Here is a 22,185-nt window from a genome sequence, read left to right on the forward strand (position 1 = left end):
GCAACTGGAGCTGCGATTAGAGGATGCATTTCTGGTTCGGGAGAATGAGGAGTTAATGGCTATGAACCATGAACAGGTGGAGGTCCCACGGCCTGGGGGACAGGATGGGTGGGTAACTGTTGGGAGGGGGAAGAGGAAGAAGAAGAATAGTCCTGGTCCAAAGACCACCCCAGTGGCCCCCCAAAAGGCATCGACAGGAGTACAAAAGGTATGTCAGGAGGGCCAGAATGACTCAGAGGGAAGGAAGGGGGCTGGCAATGAGATAGTGGTGGGGGATGGGAGGGTCAAAGGAATTGACAGGCGGTTCTGTGGGCAAAAGCGTGACTCCAGGATGATAATCTGCCTCCCTGGAGCAGGGGTACAGGATGTATCAGAGAGGATAGAGGGAATTTTGAAGGGTGAGGGGACACAGGCTGAAGTAATTATACACATAGGAGAAAAGGACGTAGGAAGGCAGAGTAGGGGGGATGTACGTCGGGAATTTAGGGAGTAGGGGGCCAAGCTGAGGAGCAGGGCCTCCAGGGTGGCATTCTCTGGTCTGCTGCCTAGTACCAGCAGGGCTAGGAATAATGAGATCATGCAGCTGAATGCGTGGCTGAGGGATTGGTGCAAGGTAGAGGGCTTCACTTTTGTCGATCACTGGGAAGTATTTGTGAGAGAAGGGCACCTGTACAGGAGGGATGGGGAACATTTGAATGGGAGGGGGACAAATATCCTAGCTGGGGGGGTTAGCTGGAGTGTTTCGGCAGGGTTCAAACTAATATGGAGGGGGGGTGGGGATGAGAATGAGACTGATAGCTCAATAAAACTGGGATTGAGAGCGAGTTGGGTGACAGGGTAGGTTTGGGTGAAAGGAATAATATCAGGGGAAAGGAGGTTCCGAGTGGGCCTGGAGGGTTGGATTGCATCTGTTTCAATGTGAGGAGTGTAACGGGTAAAACGGATGAGCTTAGGGCCTTGATGTTCGTGAGGAATTTAGATGTGGTGGCAGTAACGGAGACGTGGTTAAAGGAAGGGCAGGACTGGCAGCTGAATATTCCTGGGTATAAGTGTTTTAGGTGTGACAGAGGAGGGTTGAAGAGAGGTGGTGGGGTGGCGTTGTTAGTTAAGGAGCGCATCACAGCAGTGCAGAGGGAGGAGTTAGGGATTGAATCGCTGTGGGTGGAGTTGAGGAATAGGAAGGGAGCGATTACTATGCGAGGGGAATACTATAGGCCACCCAACAGCCCGAGGGCAGTGGAGGAAGGCATTTGTAAAGTCATTTTAGATAGATGCAGAAAGAATAGGGTGGTTGTAGTGAGTGACTTTAATCTTCCTGGAGTGGATTGGAAGGTGCCTAGAGCTGGGGGTACGGATGGGGAGGAATTTGTAAAATGTGTGCTGTGTCCTTGGAGCAGTATGTAACTAGCCCGACTAGGGAGGGGGATATACTGGATTTAGTTTTGGGTAATGAGCCGGGGCAGGTGGTTGAGGTTGCAGTAGGCGAACATGTGACTAACAGTGACCACAAGTCTGTCTACTTTAGGATAAAAATGGAAAAGGATGAGTGCCATCCGAAGGGGAGGGTGCTGAACTGGGGGAAGGCGAGCTATAGCCGGATTAGGAAGGAGCTGAAGGACACTGATTGGGAGGGGTTGTTAGCGGGTAAGTCCATGGTTGGCAAGTGGGAGGCTTTCAAGGGCAAACTGATAATGTTGCAGGAACGACATGTGCCGGCAAAGAGGAAGGATGGGAAAGGCAGGATTAGAGAGCCGTGGATTACAGGGGATATTGAGGACTTGGTCAGGAAGAAGAGAGTGGCATATGTTAGGTCTAAATAACTGGGAATGGGGAGAGCGCTGGAGGAATATAGAGACAGCAGGAAGGAGCTTAAAAGGGGAGTTAGAAGGGCGAAAAGGGGGCATGAAATGGCTTTGGCTGATAGGATTAAGGAAAATCCAAAGGCATTTTACTCTTATATTAGGAACAAGAGGGTGGTTAGAGGGAAAATAGGTCCTCTTTGGGACAAAGGAGGGGAACTATGCATTGAGTCTGAGGGAATGGGGGAGAACCTGAATGAATACTTTGCGTCGGTATTCACGAAGGAGAGGGGCTTGGTGTCTTGTAATGTCTTGGAGGGAGCTGTAGATCAGTTGAAGGAAATATCCATTCCGAGGGAGGAAGTGTTAGGGTTTTTAGGTAGCATAAAAACTGATAAAGCTCCGGGGCCTGATGGTATTTATCCCAGGCTGCTTAGGGAGGTGAAAGATGAAATTGCTGGGCCTCTGACGCAAATCTTTGTCTCTTCTTTGGACACAGGTGAGGTCCCAGAGGACTGGAGGGTAGCTAATGTGGTACCGCTGTTTAAAAAGGGCAGTAGGGATAACCCTGGTAATTATAGACCAGTGAGTTTGACATCGGTGGTAGGAAAATTGTTGGAGAAAATTCTTAGGGATAGGATGTATAAGCATTTGGAGCGTTGCGATCTGATTAGGGATACGCAACATGGCTTTGTTCAGGGGAAGTCTTGCCTTACAAAACTGGTAGAATTTTTTGAGGAGGTGACAAAAACGGTTGACAATGGGCGAGCCGTTGATGTCATCTATATGGATTTCAGTAAGGCGTTTGACAAAGTCCCTCACGGTAGGCCGGTAGAAAAAGTTAAGGCACATGGGATACAGGGACAGGTATCTAGATGGATTGAAAACTGGCTAGGCAACAGGAGACAGAGAGTAGTAGTGGAAGGGTCCTTTTCTAGATGGAGGTCTGTCACCAGTGGTGTGCCGCAGGGCTTAGTACTGGGACCTCTTTTCGTAATATATATAAACGACTTGGAAGAGGGCGTACGTGGTGTGATCAGCAAGTTTGCAGATGACACCAAGATGGCAGGATTGGCGGATACTGAGGAAGATTGTCAGGTGACACAGCAGGATATAGATAGGCTGGTATACTGGGCAGATAGATGGCAGACGGAATTTAATCCTGACAAATGCGAGGTGATGCATTTTGGAAGGAATAATGCAGGGAGGAGTTACATGATAAAAGGTAGACCGATTAAGAGTATAGAAATGCAGAGGGACCTGGGAGTGCAAGTGCACAAGTCTCTGAAGGTGGCAACCCAGGTGGAGAAGGTTGCGAAGAAAGCTGATGGAATGCTAGCCTTTATAGGAAGGGGTATAGAGTATAAGAGCTGTCATCTAATGCTTCAGTTGTACAGAACGTTGGTTAGGCCGCATGTGGAGTACTGCGTCCAGTTCTGGTCACCTTACTACCGGAAGGACGTGGAGACCCTGGAGAGAGTGCAGAGGAGGTTTACCAGGATGCTGCCTGGGATGGAAGGACTGGGTTATGAGGAAAGATTGGGTAAACTGGGGCTCTTCTCCTTAGAAAGACAGAGATTAAGGGGGGATCAGATAGAGGTGTATAAAATAATGAAGGGTATAGATAGAGTCAACAGTGGCAGGCTTTTCCCTAGATTGGAGACAAATATCACAAGGGGTCACGAGCTAAGGGTGAGGGGGGAGAAGTATAATTTGGATACTAGAGGGAGGTTTTTCACACAGAGGGTCGTGGGGGTATGGAATGCACTTCCAAGTAAAGTGGTGGAGGCAGGCACTCTGGACTTGTTTAAGGTTTACTCAGATAGGCACATGAGTGAAACAGGAATGGAGGGTTACAGGAGACGGTTTTAAAAAGGGTCAGAGCCTCGGGACGATACTGGAAATGTAATACTACATGTTAATGTTTTGTCTCTTTGATCCACAGGTGTCGGTCCACCTTGTTGTCTAACGAGGGGCATGCACACAGTGGGTCGTGCGTGGGCTGCTCTTGGATGTTTCGAGAGTGGCCTAGTACTTTGCGTCGTTGTGTGTGCTTTAACCTGGACCAGCAGATGGGCACCACAACAGCTCAGTGACTATCACTGCTAGCTGTGCAGATACATGGAATTGGGCCAGTGTCTGTGGGAGTTTGTGCATTCTCCCTGTGGTTGTGGGACAGTGTCTGTGGGAGTTCCTGGAGACACCACGTCTCCGGAGAGTCCACATCTGCACCAAATGTCTGGAGTTGCAGCGTTTGAGGGGCTGGGTTAGGCAACTGGAGCTGAGGCTGGAGGATTTATTTTTAGTCAGGGAGAATGAGGCGCTAATGGATAGGAATCACGTTCAAGAGGGGATCCTAGAGCCCAGGGAGGGGGGGAATGGGTGGGTTACAGTTAGGAAGGGGAAGAAGAAGAGGAGTAATGTTCCAAAGGCTACCCCAGGTGTAGTCTCTCAAGATATCAGGGGGAAAGCAACAACTGAGGTGGAAAGGGCACGAGGGGCAGACCGAAATGCCTCAGAGGGAAGGAAGGGGGCTGGATGTGAGACAGTGGTGGGGCCAGGAGGGTTAGAGGAATTGATAGGTGGTTCTGTGGGCAAAAATGGGACTCCAGGATGGTAGTCTGCCTCCCTGGAGCAGGGGTACAGGATGTGTCGGAGAGGGTAGAGGGAATCTTGAAGGGCCAAGGGACCCAGGCGGATGTAATTATACACGTAGGAGAGAAGGACATAGGAAGGAAGAGCAGGGGGGATATACGTAGGCAGTTCAGGGAGTTGGGAGCCAGGCTGGAGTGCAGGGCCTCCAGGGTGGCGATCTCTGGGCTGCTGTCAGTGCCCAGTAATAGCAGGGATAAAAATAATGAGATCCTACAGCTGAATGCGTGGCTGAGGGATTGGTGTAGGACAGAGGGTTTTAGTTTTATAGACCATTGGGAAGTCTTTGTGAGGGAAGGGCACTTGTACAAGTGGGATGGGGAACATTTAAATGGGAAGGGCACAAATATTTTAGCTGGGAGGTTAGCTGGAGTGTTTCAGCAGGGTTTAAACTAATATGGAGGGGGGGTGGGGAGGAGAGAGACAGCTCAGGCACTGGGAGTGGGAGTGAGTTGGAGGTCAGGGGAAGTCTAGTTGATGGGAAAATCTCCCAGGAGAAGGAGGATCGAGTGGGCCTGAGGGTCTTCAGTGAGGAGTGTGACGGGTAAGACGGATGAACTTAAGGCCTTAATGTTCGTGAGGAATTTAGATGTGGTGGCAGTGACAGAGACGTGGTTAAAGGAAGGGCAGGACTGGCAGCTAAATATTCCTGGGTATAAGTGTTTTAGGCACGACAGGGGAGGGTCGAAAAGAGGAGGGGGAGTGGCGCTCTTAGTTAGGGAGCACATCACAGCGGTGCAGAGGGAGGATAACATATAGGGGTTGGAAATTGAGTCTCTGTGGGTGGAGTTGAGGAATAGGAAGGGGGCCATTACGATGCTAAGAGTGTACTATAGGCCACCCGACACCCCACAGAACAGGGTTGTTGTAGTGGGAGATTTTAATCTCCCTGGGATGGATTGGAAGGTGCCTAGAGCTGGGGGTTCGGACGGGGAGGAATTCGTAAGATGTGTATTGGAAGGATCCTTGCAGCAGTATGTAGATAGCCTGACTAGATAGGGGGCTATGCTGGATTTAGTTCTGGGCAATGAGCCGGGTCAGGTGGTTGAGGTTGCGGTAGGTGAACATGTGGCTAATAGTGACCACAACTCTGTCTACTTTAGGATACGAATGGAAAAAGATGGGTGCTGTCCTAAGGGGAGGGTGCTAAACTGGGGGAAGGCTAGATACAGCCGGATTAGGCAGGAGCTTAGGGATACAGACTGGGATACGTTGTTGGAGGGCAAGTCCACGTTAGGCATGTGGGAGTCTTTCAAGGGAAAACTGAAATGGGTGCAGGAAAAGCATGTGCCGGTTAGGAGGAAGGATGGGAAAGGTAGGATTAGAGAGCCGTGGATTACTAGAGATATAGAAGATCTGGTTAGGAAGAAACGAGAGGCGTATGTCAGATCCAAGCAGCTGGGAACGGAAAGAGCGTTGGAGGAGTACAGAGAGAGTAGGAGGGATCTCAAAAGGGGAGTTAGGAGAGCAAAAAGGGGGCATGAGATGGCTTTGGCAGGTAGGATTAAGGAGAATCCAAAGGCGTTTTACTCCTATCTTAGGAGCAAAAGGGTGGCTAGGGGTAAAATCGGTCCCCTCAGGGACAGACGAGGGGAATTGTGCTTCGAGGCTGAGGGAATGGGGGAGATCCTGAATGAATACTTTGCGTCGGTATTCACGAAGGAGAGGGGCTTGATGTCTAGTACGGTCATTGAGGGAGCGGTAGACCGATTGAAAGATCTATTGATTACGAGGGAAGAAGTGTTAGGGCTTTTAGAGGGCATTAAGACCAATAAATCTCCGGGGCCTGATTGCATTTATCCCAGGTTGCTTAGAGAGGCGAGGGATGAGATTGCTGGGCCTCTGACGCGAATCTTTGTCTCTTCTTTGGACACAGGTGAGGTCCCAGAGGACTGGAGGATAGCTAACGTGGTACCGTTGTTTAAAAAGGGTAGGAGGGATAGCCCGGGTAACTATAGGCCGGTGAGCTTAACGTCAGTGGTAGGTAAGTTGTTGGAGAGGATGCTTAAGGATAGGATGTATGCGCACTTGGAGCGTTGCGATCTGATTAAGGATACGCAGCATGGCTTTGTAAAGGGGAAGACTTACCTTACAAATCTGGTAGAATTTTTTGAGGAGGTGATAAAAACAGTCGACGAAGGACGGGCCGTTGATGTCGTCTATATGGATTTCAGTAAGGCGTTTGACAAAGTCCCTCATGGTAAGTTGGTAGAAAAGGTTAAGGCTCATGGGATACGAGGCCAGGTATCTAGATGGGTTGAGAACTGGCTTGCAAAGAGGAGACAGAGAGTAGTAGTGGAGGGGTCCTTTTCTAGCTGGAGGTCTGTCACTAGTGGTGTGCATGATGTGGATGTGCCAGTGTTGGACTGGGGCAAACACAGTAAACCTGGTGTTGTCAGACTTTTTACTAGTGGTGTGCCGCAGGGCTCAGTACTGGGACCTCCTCTTTGTAGTGTATATAAATGATTTGGAAGAAGGAGTAAGTGGTGTGATCAGCAAATTTGCTGATGACACCAAGATGGCTGGATTGGCAGGCAGTGAGGAGCAGTGTCTGGCAATACAACGGGACATTGATAGGCTAGTATATTGGGCAGATACATGGCAAATGGAGTTTAATCCGGATAAATGTGAGGTGATGCATTTTGGCCAGAATAATGTATGGGCGAGTTATATGATAAAGGGTAAGCCTGTAAGGACTATAGAATCACAGCGAGACCTGGGGGTGCAAGTGCACAAGTCTTTGAAGGTGGCAGTGCAAGTGGAGAGTGTGGTGAAGAAATCCTATGGTATGTTAGCCTTTATAGGAAGGGGTAGAGAATACAAGAGCTGGAGTCTAATGTTGCAGTTGTACAGAACGTTGGTTAGGCTGCATTTAGAGTGCTGCGTCCAGTTCTGGTCACCTTACTACCGGAAGGATGTGGAGACTCTGGAGAGAGTGCAGAGGAGGTTTACCAGGATGTTGCCTGGTATGGAAGGACTGGGGTATGAGGAAAGATTGAATAAATTGGGGCTCTCTTCCCTTGAAAGACGTCGACTGAGGGGGGATCTAATAGAGGTATATAAGATTATGAAGGGTATAGATAGAGTAAACAGAGGTAAGCTATTTCCTATGATAGAGACACACAGGACAAGGGGACATGGGCTTAAGGTGAGGGGGGAGAGGTATAACACAGATATTAGAGGGAGGTTTTTCACACAGAGGGTAGTGGGGGTATGGAATGCTCTGCCAAGTAAGGTGGTGGAGGCAAGCACGCTAGAGTTGTTTAAGAGTAACTTAGACAGGCACATGAGTGGGTTGGAGATGGGTGGATATAGGAGATTGTTTTAAATAAGGGTCATTAGCATTGGGGCGTCCCTGGTAAGGTAAATGGATATGGTACAATAATAATATTGTTTTCTCTTTTCATTCACAGGTTTTAAGTCGGTCCGCCTTGTGTCCAACGAGGGGCATACACGCGATGGGTCGTACTTGGGCTGCTCTTGGTTGTTCGAGATTGGCCTAGTGCTTCATGTCGTTAGTGTGTGCTTAAACTGGACCAGATACTGGGCAAGACGACAGCTCAGTGACCAGCACTGATTGCTGTGCAGACACATGGATTTGGGCAGGTGTCTGTGGGAGTTTGCGCATTCTCCCCGTGCTTGCGTGGGTTTTCTCCGGGTGCTCCGGTTTCCTCCCACACCCCAAAGATGTGCTATTAGGCTGATTGGCAGTAATAAATTGTCCCTAAATTAGTTTCCCTCAATGTGGATGGCCATTAAACATTAGATAAGGGTGATGGGTGGAGGGGGAGACTGGTGGTGTTAAGATGGCGGCGTGGGCTCGTTGGGCGGAAGGGCCTGTTTCCCGGGCTGGGTTGTTCTTTGTGCTTTGTTTGTTCTTTGTTCTATATGCAGGGATCTCCATGGTTTATCCAATCTGCAGAGGGTGTCCATTATAACTTCCAGAGCCAATAGGGCCTTAAGGCTGCCACTAATTTCTTGGTGCCATTCCCCTTATTGGTTCAAAAACAACAACTGGAGAGAATGGAAGAAGAGACGGCCAAATCCTTCTTTCCTCCATGAGTGGCACTTGGCTCTGACTCCTGCACTCTTATTTTTCCCTCCATCTAACCCACCTTGTCAGTGGAGGTTAGCGGGAAGGAAAGGAGGTTGGCTGGTGTCCAAAACCTTATTTCTCATTATCAACTGAATGCTGCAGTACAGGTGAAGAATGAAAGTATTCCATTTATCTTGAAAGCAACTATTTGAAATTGAGTTTAACTCTGATTTGCCCACCCTGTTTCCAGCTGAGCACTTCAATCAGTGGACCGGTCCATTAAAAGGTCACCCCAGCACAACCCAGCCACTTGTCCATGGTCCCAGGTAAGGAATGGTTGCTGAGAAGGAAGATTCACACAGACATCCCTTGACAGACTGCTGGATGCCCTGGAGGAGTATTGCCTCATCTTGTGCCTCTAGACAGGGAGGAGACTCTGAAGCACGTTTCCCAATCCTACATGGTGGCAGCGCTGGTGACCACCAGCTCCCTGCAGAGGAGGAGGGTTATCCAGTGCAGGAGAGGATGAATGATCTCCTCCGCCCTGCCAGGGTAAGCAACTCATCTCATTATGGAACCATAGAATCCTGACAGTGCAGAAGGAGGCCATTTGGCCCATCAAGTCTGCACCAACTCTCAGAAACTTTTGCATCCATCCAGGCATTTCCCCCCACCCCCCCCAGAAGAGAATCCCACCCTGGCATTCACCCATCAACCCCGAGCCATCAGCGCATGAAATTTCCACGGCTAATCCACCTAATTTACAAGTCTCTGAGCACAAAGGGGCAATTTAGCATGGCCAATATACCAAACCTGCACTCCTTACCAGGACACCTGTCGGACCAGAGCACCCAGAGAAAACTGATGCAGACACGGGGAGAACGTGCAAACTCTTCACAGACAGTCACTCAAGACTGGAATCGAACTCAGTACCTGGCACTGTGAGGCAGCGGTACTAACCACTGTGCCACAGTGCCACCCTAACTCTCAATTCACACACTCACAAACCCATCACACACCCACAAGGAGCTCACTCACTGCCACTTCAAGGGACACCAACACTCACCCTCCCACACCCTTCCTCATCTCCCCTGCGGAGGGGTCGGGGGGTAGCAGGGTAATCGCTCTGGGGAATCCTGCTGGCACAAATCGCATTTTGTAATGTTAAAAATGCTGCAGGTTTGTTGATGTGGAGACGGTGGGGGGAATTCTCCCATCCTGTTGCACTGATTTGTTAGCAGATTTCCAGCACCGTCGGCTCCGCACTGGAAATAGGCCGGAGCTGCAAAATTTATATTAATTTTCATTTCTCTGTAATTTAAATGCTATTAGCTGTCCTGGGACTGAAAGATCCAGACCCGCTAGTTCACCTCCTCGTCAGGAGTATTTCATTCCAGCGGGGATTATGACAGCTCCCTACGTTCGGGGAGCTGGTGGACCAACCCCTTGGGAGTGAAGGGGGAGCAAGTGCCCCCCCCAGAGGGTCGGGTGAAGGGGCAGTGCTGTGTGCATTGGCACCTTGACAGTGCCAGCCTGTGCCCCCAGCACTGTCCGGCAGTGTGGGAGCAAGGGCTGGGCATCGGCACGCTTGGGAGGTGGTTCGATCGGGCTATTGGAGTGGGAGAGAGGGCCAGCATTGCAGGGGTCGTGGGGCTGACCAGCAATCAGGAGACCAGCAGACAGGGGCCATTGTGCATGAGCTGATCGGTACATGCGCAATGGCCCACTCAGCACTATGCTGCCGGCCTCCCGGGCAGGAATCGGCCCCACCCCCTGATTTTTAGCACAATTCACGCGAGTGTACAGTGTGTGGGAGATTCTTCTCTGAAATCCCACTGAAAAAAACAGCATGAGTTACTCTGATTTTCACGTGAATTCAACACTTAGAATTTTTTTGTGCCGTGTGTGTATAATCTGTCCATTGTGAAAGTAAACAATATTTTTTGCATCCTTGATGCTGTTTATGAAAAAACTATTGAATCCGTGTCTAGACTTAACTTCCCAAAAAGAGTGGACTTTTATTAAATCTCACAAGTTATTTTTGTGTTTTGCCGTTCCCTTTTCCCAAGGAATTGTTATCAGTGCAGATGTGTCAACATTTTATCTGCTGATTAATCTTTATTATGAGAATGAAATTCCTTATCTCTTGAAGTTTGACCGAATTTATTTCAACTGTTTGTCAATAAAATATAATCCATCCATAAAATGTGGCTAAAATAATGACACAAAACAGGCTGATTAGATCACCGAGTCTGTGTTGGTGTTTATTCCAGAGTTGAGCAATTGTCCACATCCTATGGCTGCTCAGTTCCCATTTAACTACATTCTCTTTTCAACCCAAATAAATGTTGGTGTCTCCTTCGATCACTGAGTGGTCCGTGCTACAGACTCCTAACCTCTGTTGTAACATCCAATTCTTTGATTTTACCACAAAATATCAGCACCTCACAAACAGGGCATATAAATACACAAGCTCAATTTACAAAATAATAGTTGGAATGAGAGTCTTTATAGGTAATCAAGTCTTAAAGGTTACTCAAGTCTTAAAAGTCCTTTAAAACTTGATTACCTGGAACGACTCGCATTCCAACCATTATTTTGTAAATTGAGTTTGTGTCTTTATATGCCCTGTTTGTGAACTGAAATCCCATTCACCTGATGAAGGAGCAGTGCTCCAAAAGTTTGTGGCTTTTGCTACCAAATAAACCTGTTGAATTTTAACCTGGTGTTGTGAGACATCATACTCCTATTTTGTAATCAGTAATGTTAGAAAGCACTCAGTCGTGCTTCTGTGATGAGCCTGACGGGAGATGGAGCAGACTTGTCCAACCATTTCACATGGACAGCCACACTTTAATTTCCTTCTCATCCATGGGGCGGTTGAGCAATTTCGGCAAGATAAGGTTTGTCACAATATTAAACCTGAGTGTAAAAGGGAGATCAATGTCAAAGCAATATAGTCATTTTATTAGAAAGAATAATTAATAAAAATGACCATTACTGTTAAATGCTTTATTACTGAGGGATATCCTCAAGAACTCACTCCACAGACAGGCATTGGGTAACACAGATATTTACTGCAGTCTTACTCATTCCACACTCCAGTACAGGTGAAGAATGAGAGTATTCCATTTATCTTGAAAGCAACTATTTGAAATTGAGTTTAACTCTGATTTGCCCACCCTGTTTCCAGCTGAGCACTTCAATCAGTGGACTGGTCCATTAAAAGGTCACCCCAGCACAACCCAGCCACTTGTCCATGGTCCCAGGTAAGGAATAGTTGCTGAGAAGGAAGATTCACACAGACATCCCTTGACAGACTGCTGGATGCCCTGGAGGAGTATTGCCTCATCTTGTGCCTCTAGACAGGGAGGAGACTCTGAAGCACATTTCCCAACCCTACATGGTGGCAGCGCTGGTGACCACCAGCTCCCTGCAGAGGGGGAGGGTTATCCAGTGCAGGAGAGGATGAATGATCTCCTCCGCCCTGCCAGGGTAAGCAACTCATCTCATTATGGAACCATAGAATCCTGACAGTGCAGAAGGAGGCCATTTGGCCCATCAAGTCTGCACCAACTGTCAGAAAATTTTGCATCCATCCAGGCATTTCCCCCCCACACCCCGCCAGGAGAGAATCCCACCCTGGCATTCACCCATCAACTCCGAGCCATCACTGCATGTAATTTCCACGGCTAATCCACCTAATTTACAAGTCTCTGAGCACAAAGGGGCAATTTAGCATGGCCAATATACCAAACCTGCACTCCTTACCAGGACACCTGTCGGACCAGAGCACCCAGAGAAAACTGATGCAGACACGGGGAGAACGTGCAAACTCTTCACAGACAGTCACTCAAGACTGGAATCGAACTCATTACCTGGCACTGTGAGGCAGCGGTACTAACCACTGTGCCACAGTGCCACCCTAACTCTCAATTCACACACTCACAAACCCATCACACACCCACAAGGAGCTCACTCACTGCCTCTTCAAGGGACACCAACACTCACCCTCCCACACCCTTCCTCATCTCCCCTGCGGAGGGGTCGGGGGGTAGCAGGGTAATCGCTCTGGGGAATCCTGCTGGCGCAAATCGCATTTTGTAATGTTAAAAATGCTGCAGGTTTGTTGATGTGGAGACGGTGGGGGGAATTCTCCCATCCTGTTGCACTGATTTGTTAGCAGATTTCTGGCACCGTCGGCTCCGCACTGGAAATAGGCCGGAGCTGCAAAATTTATATTAATTTTCATTTCTCTATAATTTAAATGCTATTAGCTGTCCTGGGACTGAAAGATCCAGACCCGCTAGCTCACCTCCTCGTCAGGAGTATTTCATTCCAGCGGGGATTATGACAGCTCCCTACGTTTGGGAAGCTGGTGGACCAACCCCTTGGGAGTGAAGGGGGAGCAATTGCCCCCCCCCAGAGGGTCGGGTGAAGGGGCAGTGCTGTGTGCATTGGCACCTTGACAGTGCCAGACTGTGTCCCCAGCACTGTCCGGCAGTGTGGGAGCAAGGGCTGGGCATCGGCATGCTTGGGAGGTGGATCGATCGGGCTATTGGAGTGGGAGAGAGGGCCAGCATTGCAGGGGTTCTGGGGCTGACCAGCAATCGGGAGACCAGCAGACAGGGGCCATTGTGCATGAGCTGATCGGTACATGCGCAATGGCCCACTCAGCACTATGCTGCCGGCCTCCCGGGCAGGAATAGGCCCCACCCCCTGATTTTTAGCACAATTCACGCGAGTGCAGAGTGTGTGGGAGATTCTTCTCTGAAATCCCACTGAAAAAAACAGCATGAGTTACTCTGATTTTCACGTGAATTCAACACTTAGAATTTTTTTGTGCCGTGTGTGTATAATCTGTCCATTGTGAAAGTAAACAATATTTTTTGCATCCTTGATGCCGTTTATCAAAAAACTATTGAACCCGTGTCTAGACTTAACTTCCCAAAAAGAGTGGACTTTTATTAAATCTCACAAATTATTTTTGTGTTTTGCCGCTCCCTTTTCCCAAGGAATTGTTATTAGTGCAGCTGTGTCAACATTTTATCTGCTGATCAATATTTTTTATGAGAATGAAATTCCTTATCTCTTGAAGTTCGAGCGAATGTATTTCAACTGTTTGTCAATAAAATATAATCCATCCATAAAATGTGGCTAAAGTAACGATACAAAACAGGCTGATTATATCACCGAGTCTGTGTTGGTGTTTATTCCAGAGTTGAGCAATTGTCCACATCCTATGGCTGCTCGGTTCCCATTTAACTACATTCTCTTTTCAACCCAAATAAATGTTGGTGTCTCCTTCGATCACTGAGTGGTCCGTGCTACAGACTCCTAACCTCTGTTGTAACATCCAATTCTTTGATTTTACCACAAAATATCAGCACCTCACAAACAGGGCATATAAATACACAAGCTCAATTTACAAAATAATAGTTGGAATGAGAGTCTTTATAGGTAATCAAGTCTTAAAGGTTACTCAAGTCTTAAAAGTCCTTAAAAACTTGATTACCTGTAAAGACTCGCATTCCAACCATTATTTTGTAAATTGAGTTTGACTTTATATGCCCTGTTTGTGAACTGAAATCCCATTCACCTGATGAAGGAGCAGTGCTCCAAAAGTTTGTGGCTTTTGCGACCAAATAAACCTGTTGAATTTTAACCTGGTGTTGTGCGACTTCTTACTCCTATTTTGTCATCAGTAACGTTAGAAAGCTCTCAGTCGTGCTTCTGTGATGAGCCTGATGGGAGATGGAGCAGACTTGTCCAACCATTTCACATGGACAGCCACACTTTAATTTCCTTCTCATCCATGGGGCGGTTGAGCAATTTCGGCAAGATAAGGTTTGTCACAATATTAAACCTGAGTGTAAAAGGGAGATCAATGTCAAAGCAATGTAGTCATTTTATTAGAAAGAATAATTAATAAAAATGACCATTACTGTTAAATTCTTCATTACTGAGGGATATCCTCAAGAACTCACTCCACAGACAGGCATTGGGTAACACAGATATTTACTGCAGTCTTACTCATTCCACACTCCAGTACAGGTGAAGAATGAGAGTATTCCATTTATCTTGGAAGCAACTATTTGAAATTGAGTTTAACTCTGATTTGCCCACCCTGTTTCCAGCTGAGCACTTCAATCAGTGGGCCGGTCCATTAAAAGGTCACCCCAGCACAACCCAGCCACTTGTCCATGGTCCCAGGTAAGGAATAGTTGCTGAGAAGCAAGATTCACACAGACATCCCTTGACAGACTGCTGGATGCCCTGGAGGGGTATTGCCTCATCTTGTGCCTCTCGACAGGGAGGAGACTCTGAAGCACCTTTACCAACCCTACATGGTGGCAGCGCTGGTGACCACCAGCTCCCTGCAGAGGAGGAGGGTTATCCAGTGCAGGAGAGGATGAATGATCTCCTCCGCCCTGCCAGGGTAAGCAACTCATCTCATTATGGAACCATAGAATCCTGACAGTGCAGAAGGAGGCCATTTGGCCCATCAAGTCTGCACCAACTCTCAGAAACTTTTGCATCCATCCAGGCATTTCCCCCCCACACCCCCCCAGGAGAGAATCCCACCCTGGCATTCACCCATCAACCCCGAGCCATCACCGCATGAAATTTCCACGGCAAATCCACCTAATTTACAAGTCTCTGAGCACAAAGGGGCAATTTAGCATGGCCAATATACCAAACCTGCACTCCTTACCAGGACACCTGTCGGACCAGAGCACCCAGAGAAAACTGATGCAGACACGGGGAGAACGTGCAAACTCTTCACAGACAGTCACTCAAGACTGGAATCGAACTCAGTACCTGGCACTGTGAGGCAGCGGTACTAACCACTGTGCCACAGTGCCACCCTAACTCTCAATTCACACACTCACAAACCCATCACACACCCACAAGGAGCTCACTCACTGCCTCTTCAAGGGACACCAACACTCACCCTCCCACACCCTTCCTCATCTCCCCTGCGGAGGGGTCGGGGGGTAGCAGGGTAATCGCTCTGGGGAATCCTGCTGGCGCAAATCGCATTTTGTAATGTTAAAAATGCTGCAGGTTTGTTGATGTGGAGACGGTGGGGGGAATTCTCCCATCCTGTTGCACTGATTTGTTAGCAGATTTCTGGCACCGTCGGCTCCGCACTGGAAATAGGCCGGAGCTGCAAAATTTATGTTAATTTTCATTTCTCTGTAATTTAAATGCTATTAGCTGTCCTGGGACTGAAAGATCCAGACCCGCTAGCTCACCTCCCCGTCAGGAGTATTTCATTCCAGCGGGGATTATGACAGCTCCCTACGTTCGGGGAGCTGGTGGACCAACCCCTTGGGAGTGAAGGGGGAGCAATTGCCCCTCCCAGAGGGTCAGGTGAAGGGGCAGTGCTGTGTGCATTGGCACCTTGACAGTGCCAGCCTGTGTCCCCAGCACTGTCCGGCAGTGTGGGAGCAAGGGCTGGGCATCGGCACGCTTGGGGGGTGGATCGATCGGGCTATTGGAGTGGGAGAGAGGGCCAGCACTGCAGGGGTCGTGGGGCTGACCAGCAATTGGGAGACCAGCAGACAGGGCCATTGTGCATGAGCTGATCGGTACATGCGCAATGGCCCACTCAGCACTATGCTGCCGGCCTCCCGGGCAGGAATAGGCCCCACCCCCTGATTTTTTAGCATAATTCACGTGAGTGCACAGTGTGTGGGAGATTCTTCTCTGAAATCCCACTGAAAAAAACAGCATGAGTTACTCTGATTTTCACGTGAATTCAACACTTAGAATTTTTTTGTGCCGTGTGTGTATAATCTGTCCATTGTGAAAGTAAACAATATTTTTTGCATCCTTGATGCTGTTTATGAAAAAACTATTGAATCCGTGTCTAGACTTAACTTCCCAAAAAGAGTGGACTTTTATTAAATCTCACAACTTATTTTTGTGTTTTGCCGTTCCCTTTTCCCAAGGAATTGTTATCAGTGCAGATGTGTCAACATTTTATCTGCTGATTAATATTTATTACGAGAATGAAATTCCTTATCTCTTGAAGTTTGACCGAATTTATTTCAACTGCCAATCAACTGTCAATAAAATATAATCCATCCATAAAATGTGGCTAAAGTAACGATACAAAACGGGCTGATTCGATCACCGAGTCTGTGTTGGTGTTTATTCCAGAGTTGAGCAATTGTCCACATCCTATGGCTGCTCAGTTCCCATTTAACTACATTCTCTTTTCAACCCAAATAAATGTTGGTGTCTCCTTCGATCACTGAGTGGTCCGTGCTACAGACTGCTAACCTCTGTTGTAACATCCAATTCTTTGATTTTACCACAAAATATCAGCACCTCACAAACAGGGCATTATAAATACACAAGCTCAATTTACAAAATAATAGTTGGAATGAGAGTCTTTGTAGGTAATCAAGTCTTAAAGGTTACTCAAGTCTTAAAAGTCCTTAAAGATTTGATTACCTGTGAAGACTCACATTCCAACCATTATTTTGTAAATTGAGTTTGTGACTTTATATGCCCTGTTTGTGAACTGAAATCCCATTCACCTGATGAAGGAGCAGTGCTGCAAAAGCTATTGGCTTTTGCTACCAAATAAACCTGTTGAATTTTAACCTGGTGCTGTGTGACGTCTTACTCCTATTTTGTAATCAATAACGTTAGAAAGGTCTCAGTCGTGCTTCTGTGATGAGCCTGATGGGAGATGGAGCAGACTTGTCCAACCATTTCACATGGACAGCCAGACTTTAATTTCCTTCTCATCCATGGGGCGGTTGAGCAATTTCGGCAAGATAAGGTTTGTCACAATATTAAACCTGAGTGTAAAAGGGAGATCAATGTCAAAGCAATGTAGTCATTTTTTAGAAAGAGTAATTAATAAAAATGACCATTACTGTTAAATTCTTTATTACTGAGGGGTATCCTCAAGAACTCACTCCACAGACAGGCTTTTGGTAACACAGATATTTACTGCAGTCTTACTCATTCCGCACTCCAGGCTATAACGACCCACTCAGAGCGGTTCCCAGGCAGATCACACCAAATCCAGGGTCATCTGACCCATTCCCTTAAAGGGGCTACACCCCAACATAGACCCCAATTATAAAGTGCAAAATATCAGAGTTAACCAATAACCTTTTCGCTTAAGAAGCAGAGCCACAGAGAGAGAGAGAGACCAGGTCCCAAGTTCGGCTCACCAGGGAAGGAGTGGGGCTGGGACCCAGCTAAGTAGTTGGGATTAACTAACCACGGCAGCAAATAAGCTCTCCTGGTCGGCTTCATTGAATCTGGAGGCTGCTTTCCTTGAAGACAACTTTGTGGCGTGACTGGCTGTGTGTCCATTCCTGCAGGTTATATACAGCTGTGGCTGGTACAGGTGCAGTGAATTCGGCTCCTCAAGGACCAGGTGGCAACAAATCCTTGAGAAATTTTGATGGCTGTTTTCAACTGAGTGCCATACATCCCTCGGGGTGCTGATTGGCTGCCATTCAACAGGCTCTTGTGTCCAAAAGGGGTGCAATATCAGGGCTCCTAATTGATAAGCTGCTGTATCTGGAGGTGGGTGTTATACTCAGGGAACCCATTCAAGAGAGGGAATGCTCACAAGCTGGGGTTGTGCATGTCAGCACAAAGCAAGTTCTCTGCAGGGCAGTAGTGAGCTCAGTATGTTCAAGGAATGGAGAGATGGGGTACCCACATTATCCAGATCCATGGGGTGAGCAGGCAACCATGTCTGTGTGTGGGGGAGGGGGGCAGCAATGTCTATGTGGAGGAGGGGGACAGAGATATTTGTATGGGGGAGGGGAACAGCTTTGTTGTATGGGGAGAGAAGCTGCGATGTCTGTATGGGGGAGGGGGTAGCAATGTGTGTACGGGGAAGGGGGCTGCGATGTCTGTATGGGGAGGGGGTAGCAATGTGTGTACGGGGAAGGGGGCAGTGATGTCTGTATGTGGAGGACGGGAAGCAATATCTATATGGGGAGAGGGGGCAGCGATGTCTGCATGGGGAGGGGGGCAGTGACGTCTGTATGGGGGGCCAGTTTGTTTCTGAGGAAAGGTGTTTTGTAATTAAAGCTGATTAAATCACTGCTCCTTTTTCCAAGAAATGTAGTCATCAGTCAGAGCTGCGGTTAACACTTCAGTTGCTGAACTACATTTATTCCCAGGAGCAAGTCCCTCAATCCCCGGAGGGTGGAGGATTCAGTGGAGCATATCCCAGGGCCTTCCACCTGGTCACAAATGTAGATCAGCAACTAAAGTGTTAACCACAGCTTTGACTGATGACCACATTTCTTTGGAAAAGCGAGCAGTAAAATGACAAAGCGATTTATATCCATTAACATTTTACATATTGTATGGGCGGCACAGTGGTTGGCACTGCTGCCTCACAGGTCATTGTCTGCGTGGAGTCTGCATGTCCTTCGCGTGTCTGTGTGGGTTTCTTCCGGGTGCTCCAGTTTCCTGCCACAGTCCAAAGATGTTTGGGTTCGGTTGATTGGCTATGGTAAATTGCCCCTTATGTCAGGGAGATTAGCAGGGTAAATACGTTGGGGTTAGAGCCTGGGCAGGATTGTTGTCCCTCTATGATTCCTTCAGTTAGTTGGTTAGCTTGACCCGTTATTAGCTTGATGAGACTAATGGAAGTGTAAGATCAATCTGTATGTGTTGCCAAGGTCCTCTGGGATGAAACTGGAGATTTTTTTTATGATTGTTGCCTCCCCAGGGTTACACTGCGCATACGTAACACATTGCTGGCAAAATTGGGTAGTTTCTGTTCCGATTCCCTTCCACCACCAGCCCATTAAATCTGACACGTTGTTCTGTCTGGTATGCTTTGTCCCGTGGTAAATCCCTTCTAAGTCTTTTGATACTCCTTAGGGCAACAACTTTCCCTTCTTTCCTCCACACTCCTTCACTATCTGGAGATTCTGTCACTCTTGTCTTATTTTTTATTCTCAATCACTTTATCTTCTCTTGCTCTTGAGTGGGGCTATCTGTGCACAGGGAGATCTACCTTGTTGTTTAGACACCAGCTTCCTCTTCACATGATTTGTGTTAAATTTTGTTAATATCGACTTGAATGTGGTCTCTTGAATGATTAGATTAATGTTCCTTTCTGCCTGACACTCCCCACTAGCAGTTTCCTAACTCAATATCATTTAAAATATTGTGCATAGACTGAAAATATCCTCCATTTATCTGTATTCATCTCATGGATATTCTTTGCAAGATTTATTTGCTGCTTAATTCTTTCCACCCAAATTATTTACTCTTTCACTGTAATTTTGCTCGTTTTTTTTCTGACAGTTACTGAGTTATTTCTTATTCTGTCCCAATTGTCTTGAAATTGGTTTCTCTGTTGAGTGTGTGCTGGGGACTTAATCCCTTTGGCCCCATTTAACATTTCATACCATGTTGTTTGTCAAGTAGAGTGAATGTTTGAGATGTGTTCTTAAATATATAATAGCAAGCATTTCCAAACTCTTGAATGGATCTATTAGTTACATTGTATGTAACTCATCTGAACATTTATGCAGTACCTCAATATTATGCCAACACCTTCTTGACTCTCAGACAATCTTATCAACAGATTTTGAAGTCTTTGCTCATCTCTGCACGTATGGTCCCGATGCCTCGGTTGTTTAGGGTATCAAACTTTGTTCTTTAATAAACATAGACAAGTAAGCAAATATCACCAAGAGAAAACTATCAGTTTACTAGCCAATCTATACTTTCCTTTTTCTAGAATGTACATCAGTGCCAAATCAAAATATCCTGATGAACTGAACTGCACTCAATATCCCAATTCCCATCTGCTGTTTAATTTCCCATCTCTATCTTCCACCCTCAATTACTTCATCGTATTCAGTTTGCTTCATAACACCTTTAAGACAGAATCAAATCTTTCTATTTGATTCCAAGCAGTGACTTACCTTGATTGCTTATTCTGTGCCTTAAGTTGCATCATTTTTCAGGCAGCTTGCTAACAGCACACTTTCCTGTGTCAGAACTGTCCCAAATGTTGTTGGCTTTCAGATGTCTGTTGATGCCTATCTTATCTCTTCTTTAAAAAATGTTGTTCCTGCATCCATTGCTACCACCTAAACTGCACGTTTTTTTTTCAGAATCCCTTTAAATGTCCGTTTTTAAAAGATCACCGTTGTTGTTCTCATTATCCATCAAATAAATCTCACCGTTAATTCTGCCCTACCCCATTCAACTATTGCCCATCCTGTTCTTGGCTCTCCTTTAACTCTACTGTAACCCTTTGACAAACAGGGTCACATCAGATCCCCTATAATGGCTCTTCTATTACCCTGTTCGCTTCCTCACATCTCAGCTGCACATCACATCATGGTCCTTTCCTTCAATGTTCACCGACCCCACTGGGTTATTTCCCTCATCTCTAACTGTAGTAATCAGCCCATTTACTGGCAGGAGCAGGCTTTCCCATTGAGCCAGCCTTACATCCAACACCGTTTTCAACCTTCCCGTTTTCAGAATTTGCGCCTGAGTGTGTTTTGTGTACAAGATTATTTCTACCAGCACGGTAATTGGTTCATTTATTCTGACTGCCCTTGCTGCCCAATCCAGGGCTCAAATGCAAATAAATTCTCAAATATCTTGAAGCTACTGCAAATCTTGTTCCATTTGCAGTTCGCTGCTACAAAAAAATCCATCCAGCTTGGAGCAGAATGGGTCAATTTATCTGAACAAACCTGACAATTCAAAACCTTAAAATCTTGTAATTCCCAATTCCTGCAAAACATAAATACATCTTCAGCTGTTAGTGGACAGAACGGGAGAGTACACCGACAGACACGGCTGGAAAGATTTGGGCAAAGTGGACAACCTGACATTTTCCCACATTATTCACCACCTTCCAACATTCTTCCCACTCAGTTAACATATCTAAATCCTATTTCTAGAGCACTTGTATCCTCCTCACAGCCTGTTTTCTGATTTTTGTACTTATCACCAGCAAATTTGGCTGCAATCTAGGTCGTCTCTTCATCCAATGCTAAAATATAGGCACTAATCCCAATGGCATTCAACAAGGTATAGTTTGCCAACTGCAATTATCTAATGGTTCTGACTCTCTGTTCCCCATTATGTGGCAGCTTATCAAATGCCTTCTGGAAATCCAAATATGTTCCAGCTTCTGGTTACAAGCATGAAGCTTGTGAACGTAAAACGTTAGTACACAAGATAAGAGCATAAGTTGTTGCAGTTATATATTGGCATGGATAGATAACAAACAAGAAACAGGGTCAAGATAATTAGATTGTATTGAGGTTTGGCTGTGCAAGACCTGAACAAACACATTTCAAAATGAGGCAAAGATACCACGTAAAGGAAATAATGATCCCCTTTCCCATAGTTGTTAAAACAAAGTGGGTGTTGAAAATAATTAACTAGATGTGGAGCCTGGCAGAACGACAGACAGCAAAGGTATGCAAAGAAGTCGTTGCACTGAAAGACTCCTGGAGGAATTCATACGTAGACATGAGAAAGCGTGATGATCCACTGGCATGATCTGGAAGTCTTCAACCCAGCAGAGACTGAGTGACATAGCAAACAGTTGTTAATACATGAGGTCAGTGGGTGTATAAATGGGTACTTCACAATTACACATTTTTGAGCATACCATATTGTCTTCTGCTTGCTCGGAAAAGGGAGATGTTTGATATGAAA

At 46.8% G+C, this 22,185-nt stretch overlaps 1 protein-coding gene across 1 annotated transcript in view; it reads right to left on the minus strand.

Annotated features, from left to right (window-relative positions):
- The window catches only part of LOC145356929 (uncharacterized), a 32,762-nt gene extending 12,304 nt beyond the window's left edge, over positions 1-20,458 (minus strand). The window contains exons 1-2 of the mRNA XM_080209930.1: positions 20,424-20,458; positions 17,738-17,909 (exon numbers count right to left, since the gene is read on the minus strand). Of these exons, the coding sequence (XP_080066056.1) occupies positions 17,738-17,909; positions 20,424-20,458 (207 nt within the window). The remainder of the gene's footprint in view (positions 1-17,737; positions 17,910-20,423) is intronic.
- Between the last annotated feature and the right edge of the window lie 1,727 nt (positions 20,459-22,185).

This window comes from Carcharhinus amblyrhynchos, chromosome 22 (assembly GCF_965287045.1).
Source record: "Carcharhinus amblyrhynchos chromosome 22, sCarAmb.v2.hapA, whole genome shotgun sequence".
NCBI classification, from domain to species: Eukaryota; Metazoa; Chordata; class Chondrichthyes; order Carcharhiniformes; family Carcharhinidae; genus Carcharhinus; species Carcharhinus amblyrhynchos.